The sequence below is a fragment of the Pithys albifrons genome, chromosome 1 (assembly GCF_047495875.1).
Source record: "Pithys albifrons albifrons isolate INPA30051 chromosome 1, PitAlb_v1, whole genome shotgun sequence".
Classification (NCBI taxonomy): domain Eukaryota; kingdom Metazoa; phylum Chordata; class Aves; order Passeriformes; family Thamnophilidae; genus Pithys; species Pithys albifrons.
Genome location: NC_092458.1, coordinates 87,995,492 through 88,018,914, shown reverse-complemented (window position 1 = coordinate 88,018,914; position 23,423 = coordinate 87,995,492). Strand labels below are relative to the sequence as shown.

At 40.8% G+C, this 23,423-nt stretch overlaps 1 protein-coding gene across 1 annotated transcript in view; it reads right to left on the bottom strand.

The window, feature by feature from the left end:
* The window catches only part of MAN1A2 (mannosidase alpha class 1A member 2), a 145,756-nt gene that overhangs the window by 14,543 nt on the left and 107,790 nt on the right, over window positions 1-23,423 (bottom strand). The window contains exons 9-11 of the mRNA XM_071559486.1: window positions 14,096-14,211; window positions 8,382-8,601; window positions 90-262 (exon numbers count right to left, since the gene is read on the bottom strand). Of these exons, the coding sequence (XP_071415587.1) occupies window positions 90-262; window positions 8,382-8,601; window positions 14,096-14,211 (509 nt within the window). The remainder of the gene's footprint in view (window positions 1-89; window positions 263-8,381; window positions 8,602-14,095; window positions 14,212-23,423) is intronic.

Below are 23,423 nucleotides of genomic sequence, written 5' to 3'. Positions count from 1 at the left end.
AATTTGAAGTGTTTAAAAGTACCATGAGGTTAAAGTGGCTACAAAAGGAAAATACACAAAATCAAATTACAGATAATGAATACAGTTACCTGTGTGGCCTCCCAGCCCCACTGCCTGTACTTGGGATCGTGGGTGAATCTCCACATATACCAGTAAGTCTCAATCACTTCTGGCCTTAGGATGTAGTACTTCTCATTCTGCCGCACTGCCACTGCCTCTACACCACCATCAAATTTGAATGCTTCTGGGCCCAGCTTTAATGCTGCAGAGGAAAGAAACAGAAAGTAAAGAAAAGGAGGAAAAAATTTATTCCATACCAGTCTTTGCAGGAAGGATGGGCAGGAGACTGCTCTATCCTGAGACTGTGAGAAAAACAGAAAGCAGCTTGTTTTTAAAGCAGTCTCATAAATATTTCCTATTATTGAGGCCAATAATTTTTCTTATGAATAATTTATCCAATTCCTGTGAGAAAACTACCTATTTTGACACAATTACAGTAATCCTCTCAAAAACTAATGAAATGCTAAGAATATAAACACACTAACACATTTGACTGCAGGATAAAATTAAAGTGACCGGCATCAGTTCTTTACAAACAAAAGAGAAAAAAAAGGGTCAGCAGAGGTTTTGATTTCATTTGATCCCGCCCAGCACAGGAGAAAAAGATCTTGGAAATAAACCAGGTAGCACCATCTCAAATAGCATCTTTACCTAAACTGTTGGTTTAAGGAAGTGTCAGGCCATCATAACTGATGAGCTTCATGCTGTGATCCTCAAGTAAAGGGTGCACAACTGGGCAATGAAGTCTTAACTACACCTGAGAATACATCTCTGAAATACAACATTCACTATTTCAGCCTTAAAGGGGCTTTCATATAAAAAAGGATACCTGTAGAAAAACTGTCCATAATATGAAGTTGCAGTCATACATTTTTTTATTATAGAGCTACCCATTAGTCCTCAAATTAACAATGCACTCATCTACAGCTGCATCCCACCTTTTGTTCTGGCAGAGAATTTTTAAGGTGCTGAACTTTGTAGCTCCACTCAAGGTTTATAAAATATCAAAGCAATTAATCATGTAATTCCTATAGACTAGAGGTCCAAATTAACCATTTTCTCACAGGTCTGAAAAGAAAACCTTAGGATACTACAATGGAAAATATGAGTAACTCCCAGTGCATACCCCAGCAGAAAATCTCCAAAGAAAGTTCTTTAATCTTCTTGTTTCAAGGGGGTATGGCTCTGCATGCCAAAAGAAAAAAGCACCACTCTGTTTCAGCCACACACAGAATAAGGAAAACTACATCAAGGAACGTTTACAGTACATCTTTCAAAATGGACCACTTTATCAGTTTCAGCAAAAAAAATTACATTAATTTGACTGCAAAAACAATTAGATTAGAAACAGACTTCTACCTATCCAAAATAAGAACAGAATATGGTCATAGTGAACCAGATGGAATTCTCCCTGGTCCAGTATTACGTTTCCAACAGTGGCCAAAGTCAGACATGGATGGGGAAGTGGAACAACAGGCAAAGCATATGAGATGCCCTTTCCCAGCTTGTTTATCAGTCCGTAACTTTTTTGAGCTCAAGACTTCTCCCAAACTAGATGCATTTTTTTGTGTGGTTCTTAACAGATTTATTGCCCAAGCACTTGTCTGATGTTTCCTTAAACCTGTGTAAGCTTTAAGCATCCAAAACAACCTCTGCTAAGGAGTTCCACATCTCTAACACCGCTTTGATGCAGAATCACTCTCCACTCCCTATGTGATTTTGCAAATCTGCTGAATGTCTCTTTTCCACGCTGAATAACACTAACCAATTCAGCTGTGATTTCAATCAAAACTGTTCCATGTCTGCAGTTTTTTTTCTTGCCTTTCTCTGCAACATTTTCAATTCTACCATATCCTTTGTAAAATGAGAGGACCAGCCTGAATACAGCAAAAAAAGGTGTGGACAAGATTAATACACTGACATAGTGACATCTCCTATTTTGCTCTTTCTCATTTTGTTTTTTCTGTGTGCTACTGAGCTGACATTTTCATAATCTCAAGAGCAATTTCCTGAACTGTAATGGTCAGTTAACTTCTCATCATTTAATATGTGAACTCAGGAATAATTTTTTCATAGGTGCCTCACTTTATATTTAACTACACTGAATTTAATTTAGTAATTTATTATGCAATTACTGGACCTCATAAGGTCCTTGGGTAGTGCTTTTTTATTATCACCAGCACACTTACCTTACTGTTTCTGCCCTTTTCCAATAACTTATATATGTGTATATATTTCATTTATATACATACTGAAATATAAAATGTAAATATATATTTATACACATCTATACACATAATGTGTATAAATATACTATACACCTTACTCATATGTGTATAAACATGTATCAAATACATCAAAGTACCACTGACTAAGAACCATTTATCCAATGCAAGAGCAGACAATTTACCTCTACCTTGTTTGTTTTACTATGCGCCTTTTTCCCCTCTATGCAGGTGCTCCTTACAGGCCTTAGTAAAGAGTTTTGAAAAAGCCTTTTGGAAATCAGCTAAACACGACAACTGTAATTACTCTTACCCACCAAAAAAACTGGATTTCAGGCAGTTCTGGTGATCATAGAATCATAGAATCATAGAATCGATTGGGTTGGAAAAGACCTCCAAGATCATCGAGTCCAACCCTTGGTCCAACTCTAGCTCATTTACTAGATCATGGCACCCAGCGCCACGTCCAATCTGCATTTAAAGATCTCTAGGGATGGTGAATCCACCACCTCTCCGGGCAGCCCATTCCAATGCCTGATTACTCTCTCTGTAAAAAATTTTTTTCTGATATCCAACTTAAATTTCCCCTGGCAGAGCTTAAGCCCATGCCCCCTTGTTCTATTGCTGAGTGCCTGGGAGAAGAGACCAGCCCCCACCTGGCTATAACTTCCCTTCAGGTAGTTATAGACAGTGATGAGGTCACCTCTGAGCCTCCTCTTCTCCAGGCTAAACAACCCCAGCTCCCTCAGCCTCTCCCCATAGGACTTGTGCTCCAGTCCCTTCACCAGCCTTGTTGCTCTTCTCTGGACCCGCTCCAGCATCTCAATATCCTTTCTGAACTGAGGGGCCCAGAACTGAACACAGTACTCAAGGTGTGGCCTCACCAATGCAGAGTACAGGGGAAGGATCACTTCCCTGGTCCTGCTGGCCACGCTATTTTTGATACAGGACAGGATCCCATTGGCCTTCTTGGCCACCTGGGCACACTGTTGACTCATGTTGAGCTTCCTGTCAATTAGTACTCCAAGGTCCTTTTCTGCCTGGCTGCTCTCCAGCCACTCTGTGCCCAGCCTGTAGCGCTGCAGGGGGTTGTTGTGGCCAAAGTGCAGGACCCGGCACTTGGCCTTGTTGAACTTCATCCCATTGGAATCAGCCCATCTCTCAAGTCTATCCAGATCCCTCTGCAGAGCCCTCCTGCCTTCCAGCAGGTCGACACTCCCTCCCAACTTGGTGTCATCAGCAAATTTGCTGATGATGGACTCAATCCCCTCATCTAAATCATCAATAAAGATGTTAAACAGGACTGGACCCAACACAGACCCCTGGGGAACACCACTGGTGACTGGCCGCCAGCTGGATGCAGCTCCGTTCACCAGCACTCTCTGGGCCCGGCCCTCCAGCCAGCTCTTAATCCAGGAGAGGCTACACTTGTCTAAGCCATGGGCTACCAGCTTTTTCAGGAGTATATTATGGGAGACAGTATCAAAGGCCTTGCTGAAGTCCAGATAGACCACATCCACAGCCTTCCCCTCATCCACCAGGTGGGTCACCTGATCGTACCTACAGAAACTGTGATGCCTTCTCTTGCTTTGTAACCTGCTTGTGCATTAAATCTTTAATTATTTACTCATACCTACTTCTTATGTGATTGGGCACTACAGGAAATTATACTACCCAAGGACGGGTGACTCCTGCATATCACAACAATCTCACTGAATTCTTATCTGAAACCAAGGATGTAAAATTAATCACAGCACTTCTACTAATAGCTAACTAAAAATAAGAGGATACTGTGAACATGGTACCATTCAGGGGAGCATTCTTCTAAGCCGAGAACCATCTAAGGCCATTTTGCAATGCTATAGTAGTCACAATTTAATGCAGAAATCTTTATATTAATGGCACTGGTAGGCTACTGTCTAGGCAGGGAGAGCAGATGAGAAACAATTTCATACGAAGTGTGAAACTGCAAAACTAAACTAGTTTTAAAATTTAGTTTTAAACTAAACCATTTTTTAGAACAGATTTAACTGACATAAAATTGACTTCAATAAGAGCTATATTTAGCACTCCTGAAAATCAGGGCAAATCCTCAGAATGCTAGATAAATATTTATATTTCTAATTTGAGAAATATTTTTGAAAACCCTGTTTAATGTTTTGTGTATTCCTTTAAGACTACAGTCAATCTACCAATAAAATTCCTGAAAGTAAGAAAGGTTTTTTTAATTATAATAATATTTTCTAGGCTCTAACTCCTATAAAATTTGAGGAAGAGAAGTTCCAATATACTTTGGTTTGAGGCTCTCTGAACCATTCCCTCGACATGTATTGTAATTTCATACCTCTTACAAAACCAAGTAATTATTCTTGTTTCTTCATCTTTGGCTGTTTAGCTGTGTACTGAGAGTCCTGGGACAGAGACAGCATCTACTCATACCTTTACAATGTCTCAGTTGAAACCTTAGTCACCTGGTTTATTCTGCATTGGAATTGTCAAACATACCCCCACCTGGCTAGAACTTCCCTTCAGGTAGTTCTAGATAGTGATGAGGTCACTTCTAAGTCTCCTTTTCTCCAGGCTAAACACCCCCAGCTCCCTCAGCCTCTCCCCATAGGGCTTGCGCTCCAGTCCCTTCACCAGCCTTGTTGCTCTTCTCTGGACTCGCTCCAGCCCCTCAATATCCTTTCTGAACTGAAGGGCCTAGAACTGAACACAACACTCAAGGTGTGGCCTCACCAACACAGAGTACAGGGGAAGGATCGCTGCCCTGGGCCTGCTGGACACGCTATTTTTGATACAGGACAGGATCCCATTGGCCTTCTTGGCCACCTGGGCACACTGTTGGCTCATGTTGAGCTTCCTGTCAATTAGTACCCCCAGGTCCCTTTCTGCCTGGCTGCTCTCCAGCCACTCTGTCCCCAGCCTGTGGCGTTGCACGGGGTTGCTGTGGCCAAAGTGCAGGACCCGGCACTTGGCCTTATTGAACTTCATCCTTATTGAACTTCATTATGATTTCTTGTGCTGGTACATGGGCATATAGATCAGAGCAGGCTTCCCATCTTTGTTTTTCTCAATCTCCTCTCCAAACTGAGAACACACTGCACTACAGGAAAATCCTGAAATCTTCTGTCATAGGATGGGAGATTTAGGATGGCTGCAGCAATAATCTATCGATAGGTTATGGTACAAAAAAAAGCAGAAGCAGAGGCACAGATTACACATCATAAGACTATTCTCATTACAGTTAAGATTTCTGACTTAGACCATCAATAAGCCTTTCCAAATCCTTGGTGTTTCCAAGGAGTGCCACATGCATTCACAATTTCGTGAAGAGGGGAAGAGCCTTGGGGGTTTCATGCTGTCAAATTCAATGAATTCTGGAAACACAAATACCTTGCTCAGAGGCAGATCAGAATCACAACTGTACTACTCTCTGCCTTCACCTTCCAAAGACCATCAGTTTCCTCCAGCTGGTGAATCAGAAAGGCATCCTATAAGGAATGCTACAGACTGATCATCAGCTTAAGCATAATCTACAGGAATTTTCACAAAGCCATGGCAAGGACCTGAGCTTCTCAGGAAATACCTAGTTGTTTCTCCAGCCTCTGACTCAGGACTCTAAGGTCTTCTGTCAAATATTCCTGGAGAACATTGACAGGTGATTCAGATCATCAGAGAAATTATGTCCCTGCATAAAATCCCCAATGATGGAAGTGAACTTCTCTCATGGAAGTGATGCCACTTATCATTGGGACATAATCCCCATGAAAATATATCAGGAGTGGTCTCAAGGGCTTTCCAGTTTCTCTCTACTAATCACCACTGAAAGAACTAGCTTTTAGAAACTTTTTTTTTAACAGGCTTTCATACCTGCAATATGTGCAACAAGTTGAAAACAGTTGGCTATTTAATGCCCCTATTTTCTAGAAGTGCTTGTATTCTGCAAAATTCTGTTAAGACTGGGCCTTGAAACAGGTGGCTTTTTTTCCCCCTCATGCTCAGCTATGGAAATTTAGGTTGCATCATAAAGTAGTATTTTCATACTGAAATATTGTATCACCAAGTATATACCACAGTTTATTGTGATCACCCCTGTGAAGACAAAGGAAAGGACAGCTCTGGTTGGTCTCTCTAAAGACCAGAGCTGCCTATGCCCAGCACACCACCTCAGTACCTTTCTGTCTCCTCTGGGGATGCAAAACTGGGCAAGAGTTCTTCCAAGTCCATGGGAGAAAAAGCTCAGGCTCTCCCTTTTGCTGACTGAAACATGGACCTATCAGCTGAACCAGGATGACTGTCCACCCTATGAAAAAGGTCTTTTTCTGCAATCAGCTAATTCTGTCATTAAGGTGTACAATTATGTCTCAAATCCTGCTGTTAAAGCATGATGAAGCTGATATTTTGCACATGTAAGTTATTTATTTTCTTTAAAAATCAGATGAGAAAATTAAAAAAAATCCAAATAAAACCAGTCCACATTCCTGGGATTACAAGACTGAAAAGAGGAAAACAAGGGCATTGCGAATTTACAGCTCTGTACAACTTTCAATTTTCCTTGCATGTGTGTTATTACACAGTCATTAAATATGGAATCATAATTTTATCTCCCCCATCTTCTGACTTATTTAGGGTACAGAATAAACATCTGAAGGATAAAATTAGGTCTGCTCAAACAACTGTAAATTTAGCATTGCTTATTTTTAACGTCAATTAAACATTTAAATGAAGTTTTACAGACTAACAATAGCAACAATAGCTAATATGTCCTTCCCTTTTCTCTTAGCAACTTACTTTTTTTTCTTTTTTAATGCTGTTGCTATCCAAATAAAATTATCACTTGTGCGACTGAATTATTTAAAATGACAGGCAACTATACAATGATACAAGGTAATCCTGTGAATAAATAAATGAATCTTATCTTAAAACTGCTTGAGTTTTAGTTACCATTCCTTCTACTGCTAATTTGTTTCAGAAGTTCACTTCTCTGATGGCTTCACACAGCCATTTCCAATTTCCAACCTACATTTATTCATGGTGAGCTTAAAAATCTTGGTCTTGTTACAACTGTGATATTTTATATCTTAAAAAATAATTCCATTGCTTTCCAGTGTTTACCCCTTGAGATGACAATAAATTTGTTCCCTTCTTTGGCATTATTTTTCTAGCCTAAGCAGTCCAATCTCTCTTATTTTCCCCATTGTAAGTTACAAGCTCTGTCATTCTAATAATTCTTTTGGTTCTTCACATTTATTCTGCTTGAAATTCAGATTTGTACAGAGTGTTCTGGGTGACAAATTACACATGCTTTGTAAGGCAGTCTTAATATTATCTAATCTCTGCTGAATATTCTTCACCTAATACAAACTAGGACTGCACTGGCGTTTTTTGACTCCCAGTTCAGATAAAGAGCTCCTGTCTTTTTTCCAGTGAACTTATTTCTGACAGTCCAGTTCTCAAAATCTTCCTGCTTACTATTCTGAGACTTTTCCATTTTATATGTCTTACAACTTTTTAGCCACTCTTAGTGCAATCAGCACACTTCAACTTTACATATCAAGGTCACTACTAAGCTGTAAAATAAACCTGGTCCAAAAGACTGACCTTGAGAAACTTGCAGCCCAGCAGTGAAGTCTGATATTGCCTCCTTTGGCCTCTCATGGTCTGTATATTAGTTTTCATCCTCCCTAGTTCAATTATACTTACCCAGAATGCACTATTACCAAAACCAGTAAAAGGTGTATTTACAAATTTTTCACTCTACATAACTGTAAGAACAATATATATGAAACTAAATGCCCTATATATATGTGAGGACAAGAGTTCACACAAACTGCTTCCTCCCTGACCCATATCTATCTGAGCTGACTGACCCAAAAATAAAGATAAACATGTGTGAAGGAACCAGAGAAAGTCTCATTTTACGTTTACTCAACATAATGTAGAGTAGAAGTAAATACATGGATGTCAAAATTTACACTGCTACAAAACCAGAGCATGTCAGATAAGGCACAGGTCCATAACAAATCCCCCAAATAATTACAACGGTTGCTGTATTCCAGCTATTGAAATAACTAGATTAACAATAGATCTTACCTGTCCTGTCATACGACTCATGACATGTATGTGCAATTTCAGCTCCAAGCTGCAAATAATGTCCAGCTTTATCATCTCTGGAACCATCTGCTCCAAGGGCAAACATTCCCCCTGCAAAACAGGTCAAATGGCCCATCTTTCTTTCAAGGTGTCCATTCTTCCACTCCCCAATGAAGGTCAGTCCTCCATTGGACTTTCTGATGAGATGTTTTTCTATGGCCTACAAAAAGAGGAAGACAATTTTCCAATACTGTTTCACATGCAAGCTTTACATATTAACTCTCCTTCAAGTAACAAAGTACTGTGTTCAAAATGAAAAAAAAATCACCTGCTTTCAAATTCACTTCTGAGCACTACAGGAACAAAGAATATAATTTCAATGCACACAGAAAAATACCCTAGCTGCTAACAATGCTACTGAGATCAAACAAAGGAAAATCACAGCATAGGTAACAGTGTATTTTTAGTTGACAATTCAGCACCTATTTTATGGCTCAAACAGTATTTATCTACCTGTTAACTCTGAGAAGTACCCTTTTGTTCCTCTGTACACTCTGTGCATACTCAGAAAACACATTCACGTTGGAAACTTCTGGTCAGCAACATATGTAAAGGCAGCCCCTGTACCCTCAGTGAGTGATAGGAATGCTCCAGCCACCCTCTAGCTTCTCCATAGCAGCTTACTGATTACACATGCTCAAATGAAGGGTATTAGATCTGCCATTAACAAAAAAACATTATCATTTTATAGGTGAGGCCACTGCTGCTTTCTTTTTGCATATTTGTACCAGTATATGTTGTTGCTTGTGACTTACACTTTCTCTTAGTAAGGAGTTCCAAAGTTTGCAAACTAGATGGAACATCTGCTTAAGCCTCTATCAGAGAGGCTCCAAATTCTCAACAATCTATTGCAGTACTTACTACGTTTAGCACTAGGCAGTGAGAAGGCAATGAAGGAGATGTGCTGGTCTGCATTCCTGTTGGGTTAATTTCTTCACTAATACCACTGACAGATCCAAAGTTTGTTTACAGCAAGATGCAGTGAGAAGAACACAGAAATAACTGACAGAGCAGAAACCAGTGAGTCTCTGACAGCTGACAGAGTGGTAGTCAAACCATGATGCAAATTGGCGTTGAGGACTGGAATGACATCATTGCTTCTGCTGCTAGGGAGCCTGATGTGGTTAACTGTACAGGCTTCATTTGTTCTGAAAATTCTGGCAGGGGAAATATTGGATCTGCTTAAAACTGCCACTGAAAAGGATACTCAGATCTGTAGCATTAACTCTGTTGATTCAATTATCCTAGACTGTGACAAAACTGACATTTTTTGACCATACGGTACTTAAAAGTTGAGTCCTCTTTGAAGGAAAGACACTTTTATTCTAAGAAGCAAGAAGGAATAAAAGGGTATGAATTATTTATTTCCTAAAGGAAAATGGTTTTTTCTAAATGTTGTGTGAAATTTCCTTTTGAATTGTATCTTTTTGTAATTTCATAACTGTTGAGGAGTAAATGGTTGCAGAAGCATTTCCAGTGGGACAAAACTGCTGTGGTTAGCACCAGGAGAGCCAGCAAAGGCCAAATTTATACCCTTCTCCATGAGCTACTCCTTTACTACAGACTTGCTTTCATGGTTTGACTGAAAAACGTGTTCCAGGTGCAGTGTGCCCCTCTTCTGAGCAGAGAACACATTTTCTGAACTTGAACATCACTGCCCTGTAGAAGGGGTAGTTTTTGAAATCTGAAAATCAAGTTCTACCAGTTACTTAATTACTAAGTTAAATTCATGCGTCACAAAGGGAGCATCTGAAAAAGAAATGAATGCAACCCTCTCAAAATTCTTCACAGTTCAGCAACCCACTGCTTGCTAACTGTACAAAAAGGACAATTAATATTTACAGTAACTAACAAGGTACAGCTCGGGATTGTGGGGAGCACTGCCTAGTGGACAGAAAAAGTTTGAGCAGTTTGGGATAGATGTGGCATTTATATCCTGGGCTGGATCTCTGCAGCAACAAAGCTCTCCAACAGATACTGTAAAGCAATGACCTCCAGCTGAACCACATGCATGAGAGTGGACGTGTATACACAAGCTCCCATGGAGAAGATTTAGTTCATATCAACTAAGAGATTAACTGATGGAAGAAGCTTCCCTAGTCTGTAAAATGCCCGAAACAACAGGAGTGGCTGAGGTCACTTGGTTTGTTCAGCCTGGAGAAGACTGAGGGGAAGACCTCACTACAGTCTTCAGCATCCTCACAAGAGGAAGAATAGGAGCAGGCACTGATCTCTGTGGGGACCACTAACAGGACCCAAAGCAATGGCATGAAGCTGAGTCAGGGGAGGTTTAGGCCGGACATCAGAAAAGGCTCTTCCTCCAGAGGGTGGTTGGGCACTGAGCAGGCTCCTCAGGGAAGGGGTCACAGCACCAAAAGCTGCCAGAGCTCAAGGAGTGTTCAGTGTGACTTTTGGGGATGGTCCTGTGCAGGGCCAGGAGTTGGACTCGATGATCCTTGTGAGTCCCTTCTAACTCAGCAAATTCTATGATTCTACGCAAAACCTGAATGTTCTCTATCTGATGTTCATGCTTTCTATGCCTTTTAAAACTACAAAAAAAGCATTTTCTGAGCTGTCTTGCAGCAATACTTGCTATTTTGTGACAGTTGAGCACACAGCTAAACCCTTCTTTTAGCGAGCTAACGCTGTGCAATAAGAAAGAGTTCTTGAGCCTAACAGACTAGACTACTCAACACAGCAGATGAAAAGGAAGCTCTCCTGTCCTCCAGCTTATGTAAGAAGAAGAGACACTTGAGACTAGACTAGCTGGGAGGTCAACACGATGATGGTGAAAACAAAGTTAATGAGGCTCCTCCTCAAATTTCATCACCACAAAAAATTCCTAACAAGTTTCATAATTTCAGCTTCTATCACAGCTGTGACTCTACACACTAGGACATTGCAATGAAGTGTCCTGTGTAGTGGAAGACTGCATTAATGTTATACAGCACAGACAGGTTATGGATATATAACTTGTTTGTACTCTTGTTACAAAGTAAGTGGTGGCCTGGATAAGGCTTCATATGCCATGGATCAGAAATCATGACATCTGCAGAACAGATGTTGTGTTTTTCTTGTTCTTAATACCGCCAAGGAATGAGATATCACTGCCTATTGCAAGACTTGAGAATGAGGTTATGGTTGTCCATATTCCACTCACTCCCCCTGTAACATGCTAAGGGAGTGAAGTGTGGCTGGACAGAAACATTCTTTTAGAGTGGTGGTGCCAAGAACATTTCCAGCTCAGTACTATGAGTGGAAGGAATGTCTTCTATACCATTCCCCTTCTGCTTGCATAAATGATGCAAAGAGCTTCTGCTCTACATTTTGAAAAACAGAGTAAGAAGTGTTAGCTATGGAGGAAGACCCACGTTATAGGCAACAACAAAAGAATGGTAAGAGAACGGGCTCTTAAAAATATTTTAAATAAAAATTCAAATTGCAGTTATGCAAAGCAAATCCTACTTAATGACTCTTTCTCCATGTCTGTCAGTGTCAAGTAGGACCTAGGAGAAACACAAATCCTGAAACAGAATTACATTCCACAATGTATAAATCAGTACAGTTCACGCAGATTTAAATGTAGAGTGGTGGGTTTAGCTGAGAAAAAGCTGAAGAAATCATCTGATGCTTGGATTGCAGGTCATACCATACATGAAGTGGGAACAGCTCAGCTCTTCCTCACTCCTATCCACAGTGTGTTTTCACCAGGTCCCAAACCTACTTTGCTCTGTCTCCATTCAGAGACAGGGACTTGCCCATCCAAAAGGTTTGTGAGATGGCTTACAGTGAAGAGGATGAAAGGAAAAGTTTATTTCCTCTATTTTAAAGTGCTCACAGTTTAGGAATCAAAATAATGTTTCAACAGGAACCAGAATAGATGTTAAACATCAACTTCGTAACATTTTTAAACCCACAGGACTTAACAAATTGTATTTTACCCTATTAAAAGTATTCACCTGATGTTTCGAACTAGCGATGTTGAATTTAACAAACCCTGGAAAGCCAAGGAAGTTCAAAAGGACTGGGAAACAGCTGATGCTTTACCAGTATTTTAAAAGGATGATAATAAAACAATCATATAAAATGAATGATGCCATTTCAAAAATAAATGTCTGATTGAAATGTGCATGCTGATACTGGGAATATTACACATTTTCAGGAATTTTCTTGGCATTTTACAAAATATTTGTCCTAAACAAATTCAAGGTGACACATATGAAGTGGATTAAAAGCTGGCTTGCTAGAACAGTTCAAAGCAAAAAAAAATTGTGAAAAAAATACTCATTATAAAGATTCTGCAAAGATACTTTTATTCAACACTGGGTAGCATTTCTAACAATGATCTGCAAGAAAAATGCCAAAAAAACCTTGCAGATGACACAAAAATTGATAGCATTATAGATAGTGATAAAGTCAGTCCTGTAAAATCGCTCAGAACAGGTGACAAAATGGGGTTTGTCTGAACAATGTTTTGTAATAGAGATAAGGATAAGGTCAAACACTGAGGAACTGGGAATGTAAATCACAGCAGAAGGAAAGCAGTAAATCAAAGAGACTATAACCAGCTTCAGAATAAAGCAACTTAAAAGTGGATAATGGTGTAAGGCAGAGGTTAAGAGCGCAAACACAGCTCCTGGCTGGATGAAGAGGAGAAAACTGAGAAGAAATCAGGCAATGGCACATTAGATGAACCACTACCTTGTTGTTTCCATACTGAAGACACTGGAAAGTACATAGAAAAAAAGCTTAAAAAACCCCCTTGAAATCTGTTTTATATTGTGAGTCTACAGAAAATAATGCATTTTTTCTCCAGGAGAGAAAGGCTGTTGAAAAAACCAGGGCATGCACAGAGTATGGAACACATTAAGCAGCAACCACACATGTGCACTAGGACAAGACTACATGGTTCCTGCTGCTGCCACAGCTCACTTGACTAAAACTAGCTTAGTTACTCTCTACATGCCTAAACTGTCTCTTAGGTGTGGTGGCATAACAGGCACAAGAGAGGCTGATGAGAGAAGATGTCTGGGTGTGAGGAAACTGAGAAAGTAAGAGCTGGGCAGCAAAAAGCTCAGAGCCACCACAAAAAGGCCCCCACCCCAACTCCCACTGAACTGTTGTGCAGTACAGCCCTGCTTGGGCAAGCACTGCTTGGTCTGGGAGGAAGCAAGACCGTATCACAAAAGAACCAAAGAGCAAGGAACAGAAATTAACTAGATTTTACAAGATAAATATAGAATATAACATGTGAATGCCCTAGAAAATAATGTAAAGTATTCAGGACTTCCACTCCTAGAATGATTCTGAACACTGGAGGAAAATTACTTGGCCGTTCCACACATATCTTAGGGTTGCTTGATCTCTTTTTAACAAACTGTGGTTTGGCCTTTTACATTATGCCATTTTGGACAAGCTGATTATTTTTAGCACAATAATCTGCATCAGATGTATTCCACAGTAATACTTTTTAAACTACTCAGAATGAAAGCTAGCATTATTCATCACTTGATTTCTTAAAACTTACATAATCAAAACAAGTCCTATAGTTGGTGGTGATCTTTTTGCTTACTTTTTTTGGTTTTGTTTTTGTTTTTTTTTAAATTGTTAAAGATGATGCCACTGTATTGGAAAACTCAATGAATTATAATCACCTCAATTGCATCGTCGTACATTTTCCTTGCCTCCGTGTCCATCTTGTCTGACATAAGCCAGGCTTTCAATAAATATTCATAAAAACTGTCTCCCAGCCCGCCCACGGATGTGTGATCTGTAGAAGGGAAAGAGGGAAGAGAACAAAAAAAAATGTTGAAGCTGTTATGTAATAGCACCTTCAATTTATTCAAAACATAAACTTATGTTTTTAAGGCTTACTGCTGTAGAATTATTAACACTCTAAGCCAGTTTAGCAGGACAAAGCTACACTCTATCCCCTCCAAACTGACTTCATAGGCATGGAACCTGCTGTATGTATTCACTATTTGTCATTCTGCACAGGCTAGTCCTCATGTTAAAAATGTACTTCATTCCAAAGAACCTAACAGCTTTGTTGCTAGGGTTTGGGGGGTTTAAATTTTTTAATGTATATTGGAAAAAAGTATGTAGATCTCTGTATCCAGGATATAATTAGGCCACATGGCTGGCTATAAACTGCCATGAACTACACAGAATCCAATTTTTCTAGCAGATTTTTACTTCGAACTCGACGGACTAATGAATTCCTCAAACTAAACGTTCTCATTGAAATTATTTTAGTCAAAAAGGACGCAAACTGCATTTGCAGTCTACAACACAAAGTGTGTTCTTTTTCACTGTGTCTGAACCACACCATGTGCTATAGGGTGAGGCTGCTCAACTAGTAGAATCCATCAGCACAAATACTGGGTCACCTAACAAAAAGTTTTCTTTTTTGACCTCTTTTTCACTTCCTTTTTTTTTTCTTGCAGAGGTTGCCTTTCACAAGTAGCATCATCACTATCCTGTGCTGACAGACCACATGAGATCTACCTACACTTCTCTTTGGGTGAACTACCCCCACAAAAAGCCTACTGGTGGTCTGACATCCTTGGAGCTCCTGTTCTAGCCAGGGTAAGCACTCCCTAGTACACTCTTCCTTCAAGAAGCAGCACGGTCTATGAGATTTAATAAGTGACTCTACCAGAACACACATAACCTTTTCCTTCCTAATGTTGCAGCCCTCAAAATACCGGCACAAGAACAGTCTTAGTCTGCTGAAGCTGGATGAGGGAAATGTTTAACATCAACATTGTCACAATGCCAGAAATTCACTGCCCTAAGCACGGCTGTTTTAGTCTTGCAAGTTCCCTTTTACTAGATGAAGAAAAAAGGACCTCAAAAAAGCATTCTTCACAGTCTTTATGAAATAAAGGTGCAAAAGAGGTTGAAACTCTCCTTCTGTTGCTTTTTCCTCCAAGCACCATCCTGCCCTAGCATGCCTGCCTGTCTCTGAAGATGTAAGTAGGAGGCTAAAGCTGGTAGATGAGAGTATCCTAAATCTTCTTGCTGCCTCTTGGCTCCTCTGCTGCTTACAAACGGATTTCTAAACAAAGGAAGGAGCAAGTGGAGAGCCTGTAGCTTTCCCATTTAGTTTCAAGTTGAGAATTTGAAGCAAATTACTTCATGCCCTTCTCTTATATCTCAGAATCTCCTCGACTGCCTTTTCACACCCAGTTACTCAGTGATTATGAGTTCTCATAGGTTTTCTAGCTCTGAGGGTAAGAGGACATGAGTCATTTTCTCACACAAACACAAGGGCTAGAAATTACTGCTTCAATGTACAGTTACATTCTGAAGTAGACACAAGAACTATGGGTCTGTGGTTTTCAGAAAAAAAACCACACAAGACTTCAAAGCTACAGCTCATGTCGGCACTATTCAGGGGCTGTCTTCACAAGAGACACTGTTTAAAACTACTTCTGTTAAGCTGCTGCCTCCTCCCCAGCTGAGCTCTGTCACTTGAGTCAGTGCTGCTCCTTGGCCAGACTTCTTTGACAGATGCACTCAGCCCTCAACGAGGACAGGGTGGTTGAACTCACAGCAGGGCTCGTCTTGAGCAGCTTCAGCTGGGTTTATGGCAGGAAAGAGCAGGAAGATGAATGAAAAAGTATTATTTCCTAAACAGAGAAATCTACATTCCAAGTGAGTTTTCAAAGTCAATTATCAGCAACATGCCCCATTTTATGTCTACTTCTTCAGGCAGTCATTTGAGAACAGTCTCTCTCCTGTCAGGAGCTCCTCTCCTCCTTCACATGGTCTACTCCTGGGATGTGGCAACCCCTGGATGTACATACAGACTGGGGAATGAGATGCTGGAAAGCAGTGCCATGGAAAGGGACTTGTGGGTCCTGGTCTGTGGCAAGTTGGATATGAGTCAGCAGTGCCCTGGCAGCCAGGAGGACCAACCGTGTCCTGGGGGGCATCAGGCACAGCATCGCCCCCCAGGTGAGGGAGGGGATTGTCCCACTCTGCTCTGCACTGGGGTGGCCTCACCTTGAATATTGTTTTGGGTACCACCATATAAGAAAGATACTAAGCTATTAGAAAGTGTCCAAAGGAGGGCAACAAGGATGGTGAAGGCCCTTGAAGGGAAGGCATATGAGGAGCAGCTGACATTACTTGGTTTGTTCAGATTGGAGAAGAGGATGCTGACGGGAGACCTCATTGCAGTTACAATTTCCTCATGAGGCAAAGAGGAAGGGCAAGCACTGATCTCTTCTCTGTGGGGACCAGTAACAGGACCTGAGGGAATGGCCTGAAGTTGTGTCAGGGGAAGTTTAAGTTGGATATCAAAAAAAGGTTCTTCCCCCAGCGGGTGGGTGGGCACTGAACAGGCTCCCCAGGGAAGTGGTCACAGCACCAAAGGCTGCCAGAGCTCAATGAGCATTTGGATGATACTCTCAGGGACAGGGTATGACTTTTTGGGATGGTCCTGTGCAAGCCCAGGAGCGGGACTCGATGATCCTTAGTGGTCCCTTCTAACTCAGCACACTCTGCGATTCTGCTTCTCATCTTAGACAAGAGTGCAGGAAACACAGGAACCACTTGCATCAGGAGACACATGACTCAGAGCCATGCCCTCGACAGCTTTGTTTGCACCTTCTTCATGCAGTTCAGAGAACAGAGCTGCACTAGACTCTAAGATACAGATCTTCCTCCCACTCACTAAGTGAGAAACAAACATGGTAAGAAGCTAGGGCCTTCCAAGGGTCTTGCAACTCCCAGCTGCAGTGTTTTCCTTACTCCTGCTTGGCATACCTCACTCCAGCTCTGACCTGCCAAGAGTTTTCAAGGCTTCTCTCTCATTCCGCAGTGGGTCCCTGCACTACACAGCTCATGCCTTTCACAGCTGGACCAGAGGGGAGACCTATCAGAAAGGGCAAACTGATTCTGTTCCTTCTCTTCAGCAGCAGGAAAGGGACAGATGAAATCTTTCTGGTGGTCACATATAACAGTATTTCAAGGGAACTGGTTGCATCAAGACACAGCCGTCTATGTCCCTGTTCCCTCCCCATCCGCAAAAATAGCCGAAAGAGGGTGGACGTGAAAAGGAGGCCACAGCAGCAGCTGAACTGAGGTTTAAGCACAGCAAGTTTTCCAACTTCTGCAGATGCATTAACTTCATCCTGGCAAGGTCTGCTTCGGGCCTTCTGCTGGTTTCTGAAGGTGTTGCTCAAAGAAGAATCTGCTGCATTTTCTAAGGACTATAAGTAGAAATGACTGAAAATTAACACACTTTTTGTGACAGATTGTGGGTCTTTGACAACTTACTCTCACCTAGAGTGGAAATGTTAAAGAAATATCTTCCAAGATTCCTTAGCAAATATGTAACTGGTGAAAACTGTAGATTTGAGTCATCACATATCATTCTCTGCTAAAACCAAAGCTCTCTACCCAAACTTCCCAGAAGGTCCAGGGTGGTTATCACTTTCTCCTGCTATTTGAGCTACAGCTCAGATGGATTCAAAGATTTAACTTGACTCAGCTCGAAATGTTTTGCTCAGGAACATGTTTTCAAACTCGCCCTAACCTCTCATGTCAATCCAGAGTACTAAAAAGGAAAAACTTGTGATTTGCATAACTGAGCTTACATTAGTATCTCGGCACTAGCTGAGAAGGTAAGCATTAAGTTTAAAATGTTTGCAAGCATTTCAAAAATTTAAAAATGGATTTTTTTCACATATTTGATACAAGAATTAATTAGCTCTATGTCACTTAAAGTTTTTTATTCTGAAGAACTGTTTCACAGTAAAATACCGAAGCAAAAAATCACTCCAGATTAAGACAAATATAGCAAAAAGAACAGAAGTGTGAGGGCACATCAAATACAGCAGAAGCCACATATTCTGTTCAGTGTATACATTTTTAGAACATTCATTCTTTCCAATCAAGACAAATGAAGACATTTTCTTCATTCCTCATTTTTAAAAATGTATGTCCCGATGACTGGGCAAACATAAAAGGATTCCAAGTGAAGGACTCCTTTGGAAGTGTTACTTTAATCTAAAACACATGGTAGCTGCAGCTGGAAGGAATAGCTTAAAGTTTTGCAACCAAAAGCAATTACAAGAAGCCCAGTATTTTGTCTAATTTGTCACACTTGAAAGCATATTGTGTGCAAACCTCTGCAGTCTGTTTGCCAGAAAGAAACAAATAAAACTTTAATAGAAAGACAATGATATTTAAAGCTCATAGCAACATCTTTGCTCAGCTACTACAAAGGATTTACATCCTGTTAAAAATTGGCATTTTTCTTCTTAATAAACAGCATGAAACTGTAAACAAAAAAACCCCAACCAAACAGCAAACCAATCAATCTCATGGCAATATTTTAATGAGTTTTTAATGTATTTATAAAAGATCTATACTGAAGTCAAATATATGCCAAAAATCACATCCATCTCTTTCCCACAGACTGAGTGGGGGACCATCTTTTTAATTCTTACACCATCATTACCTAATAGTCCTAAAGCTACTTCCACTCCAAATGATCTTTTTCACATCAGCAATCCATTAGCTCACTGCTGACACAGCCTCCTCTGATAAGAAGCAGGACAATAATTTCACTGCAAACCACAGACTGTAGCCGGTCAGACGGGGCGTACATACTGTCCACTGAAATGCCAATGAATCTCAGCCCGAGATGGGAGGGAGAGCCTGTGCCACTCCAGTGATTTGTTCTTCCTAAGGAAAATTGGTTCTTTACACATCTGGGGAGACAAATAAACTTGTTTTTCCTCAGCTAGCTCCTCTGGGTGTTGGCAACAGGGCTCGCCCTCCTCAGTGACAGGTGAGGCTCTGAGACAGATCTTGCTGTTCCTTCTCTCCAGGACTAATTTTTGGGGATGGTTGTAGATAATAGGCGTACTAGGCATTCACATAGCTCATCCTCCTTTCTCATACTCGGACCAACTTAATGGCCATAAATAACTTCCTCCACAGCCAGCCAGTTTCCAAATGAATGGCAGTGGTCCCCAAGAACAGGGGTACAGATGCAGACTGCAAGTTACCAACACGTGTTACTTCCTTTTGTTTACAGGGAAAGTTTGGTTCAGTGAGCAGTCACAAATGTTCCACAACAACTGAAAGCCTCCTAAGATAACATTAATAAGAGAGCCTGCTCTAATGAAGGTCTGCCTGCTCTCTAGAGCAAACTTCAGATGTGTAAATTATTTTTAAGCAGATGGCTTTAAGTAGTTAACAGCAGTTTAATGAGGCAAATTAAAAACAGTCCATGATTTGCTAAACCCTCTCTGCTTTGTGCCTTAATTGTTCAATTGTCATTTCTTGGCAAAGAGCAAGAACAAAGAAAGAAGTCAGGCATTGTTTTAAAAGCAGCACATCGTGCCAGAACCGACGCTGTGGTCCTAACACCTGAGGGTGAGGTTTCCTGATAGCCTCGAGCAGATGGGGAGCGAGCCACAGCCTCTCCCTGACCCCAGGGCACCTCCTCCCATCCTTCCAGTGCAGCAGAAACCTTACGCATCACTCGCCGCACACGCAGTAAGAGGGTGAAATACAAGACTGAGCAGCACATTCAGCGTGCATGGGCTGCGGCGCTGGAAAAAGCAGCGTGGTGAGATAACACGGTACCAGTACATAAGCACAAGCAGGCAGAGGTGCGGATCAACTATGCCCACAGGATTTTTAATCCATGAACTGGAACCACAACACTGATTTAATACTTTAAGGTACAGACAGTTGGAAAACAACTAAGCAAAAAATTAGAAATTTGGCAGTATGTAAAAAGAACTCAAATCTCAGAATTTAAATTATCAGTTATGTGAGAAACAAAGTCTCAACCTCGTAGGTTTTTAATTAGAATTTATTGTACGATAAAAGCAATTTCAGCATGCTGGGTACGATGGACGCAAGCGTTGCTCACCATCGCACCTCAAACACAGTGTAATTCTAACATTTATTTAGTCTCTACATACATATTCATTTAACTCATGCATAAACATTTTAAGTACCTTGTTAAGCAGTTTAACATATACCACTATAGCTAAGTCACTCTTACAACCCTAGTGATAACCCAACAATAAATTCTGTTCCCCTTAGATGTGGGAAAGTTTTAACTCTTCAACCTTCCTGTTACAACTCATGTGGTCCTTGACAAAGTTATAGGAGATAAAGTGATTTAACACTACCCTGTTTATCTCTCCATGTGGGTGTAAGTTGGAATTTTTGTTTAATTGGCTGGCCATGTGTTTTTTCTCATGTCACTATAGGAGCTCCAATAACCCATTCGTTTTTATCGACACGAATCACACTCATGCTTCTCACAGTTATGAGTCTAAAGTAAAGGAAAACTAACTCAAGCCTGTGCTGTACTCCATAGACTGGAAACACCAAGATAAACAAACTACTGATTAATTTCAACCAAAAGCATAGTAGTACAAAAGAACAAAGCAATAAAAAGGGAGGCTGATCTTCTGCAAGTATCACAAAAAAAATCTTTAACAAAGTGCTACTGTAATATGTGGGGCGGTCCCGTGGTGTAAAGGAGAGCACTCTGGACTCCGAATCCCAAGGACCTGAGTTCCAGTTTCAGTGGGACCGTCCCCTGGCAGTTCAATGCCTCCCTGCCATCCCATCCCATCACATCTCGGATGCTCAGCAGGGTCAGACCCGGTTAGTACCGGAGGCTGTGACAGTCCTGAGGACTTCCCTGTCACTGTCCAAGCTCGCTCGGCCGTGGCAAATGGACCTCAGGACTGAAACGGTGGGGCCAGTTCTGTGCATGCTGTGCCTCACCTAAAAAATCCCCTGTGCAGGCTGGAAGGGCACACCCACGTGGGGAGAGCCCTGCCCAAATCTGCATTCGCCAAGTCTAGCCATTTATATACTGTAATACATCAGAGAAGAAGTTCGAGAGTGGAAAAATTAAGTGACCAGGAGTGCTATTAACTTTTGTTAAGAAACCCACACACTCCATCACCATTAGTTGTTCTGGCCTGTACCAACTGGCCTTACACTGAAGGAGCCCTCTTTCTCTGTGCAGGAAACTTTCAAAGAACTTTTTTTCTGTTTGTCTGCAGAGTGGCTCTGATTAAATTTCAGTTCAATCTTTACTTCATGTAGTTGTGCTTAGTGCTCCTCAGCTGCTTTAAATAGGTGCAAGCTCCCCTTATAATCCTTTAATCCAGAAAGCTGAGGTCCTGGAAATTGCAGCTGCTGCAATTCACAGCAGAAATTGAACCTAAGGATGTCATAAACCATAGTGGTTGGATTAAAAGTGCAAACACTTGTAAATTAACTGCAGCAGGCGCAGCCCTGATAAAAAAAGGTGGAGGTGCAATTTTCAGTCAGCTATGAACTATTTATCACTAAGGAACACGTCACCAGCATGACAATTTTTCGGAAAACATGCAGCTTAGTTGGTTAGATCATGGTGCTAGTAACATCAGGGTTGTGGGTTTGATCCCCTGTATGGGCCATTCACTTAAGAGTTGGACTCAGTGATTCTCGTGGGTCTCTTCCAACTCAGAATATTCTGTGAAATCTGTGAAGTTCCACTTGTTGAAATCCGAGAAAATCCAAACAGAAGTACCTTCAAAGAATGTAAATTAAGGTTGCAGAGCCAAGAATTCATAAGCTGGGAGATAGCTGAACCGACATTGCTTCCCATTCCACTCTCTGGTACCAGAACAGAATCAAGCAACAAGAAAAACCTTGCTAAGCTTCTCCCAGCCTGGGGCTACATGATCACGCCTGCTCAGCACACACAGCTCTAGAGAACCCAGCAGCTGAAACCTAAACACACCATATGGAGAAGATGGATGAAAGGCTTGGAAATATATGGATGGTTCTTGAGCTCCTTATTTGTATTCTTACTAAAACCAAACTTCAATCTGGATAGAATTACATTCCACTTACAAATGGCTAAAGCATTTTTGTCGAAGTTGTTTAAAAAAAATGCAACAAAATAGCTTGGGGCAGACAGAATATTCCAGTTGGAAGAGCTGAAGTCTGGCAGCTACAAGCTACAATTGAAAACGCAATCACTTAATGGAAAGTATTCAGTAATCTTTATTAAGTCCAACCAATTTGTCTTATAATAAAATTAAGAAAAATTACTTCCTAGAACTGTAGGGATAATCAAACTCAGGATTAAAAATTGCCAAACTTGCACAATTCAAGTGTGTACAAAGATGAAAGAAATAATTTGAAGCAGACCAACAAGTGTAACTGGCTCAACAAATACACATATTTAGGTAACTAATGTTGTTACAATCAAAGCACTTCTTCAAACAGAGTATAATTCATGATCCTGTAATGTCAAAGGAATATCGTAATTTGGTATCTTACAACAGACTGTCCTTTCACTCTCAGCAATTCACAGCTGGAACAAATATTTTCTTTTTTTTTGTGTTCAAACTTTCCTGAAACATCAAAACATTACAGCTATTATTTATAATTCTGGAAAGATTTAGGTCATCTCTCAGAAGACATGTTCACGAATTAAAGACCAATCAACCCATTACATCAAGTCCAAGTGGTAAAATTAGAAACATTAAAACTTCACATTGGTGTTTTTTACTGAGAAGTGGCCTTTTATCACCCGAAGTTGTCTTTTCAAGATGATTACACTCACCCACAGAGCCACCCCCAATGAAGCACACCTGCCTCTGTATGAAGTTTGGAGCCACTGTAACTCCCACCTGTGCAGGCAGCTTTAACTAAACTGCTGGGATTAGCAGTGGATTGATGGGAAGTCAGGTACATGTTTGTCTCCGATGACTTTTTTTACTCGACAGGGTGGCTGTGAAAAGCAGCTAAAGGGTGGTAACATCACCTACTACAAGCAATACTGCTGTAGGTTTGTGCCCACAAAGCAAAGAGTCCCTTTTGAATAAGATCTCCTACACAGGGGGATTGACAAGCTCTTAAGGTCATTATAACCTTTAATTTATTCACCTTAATCTTCCTGGAAGATCTTAACTCTCCTCTTACAAATTAAAA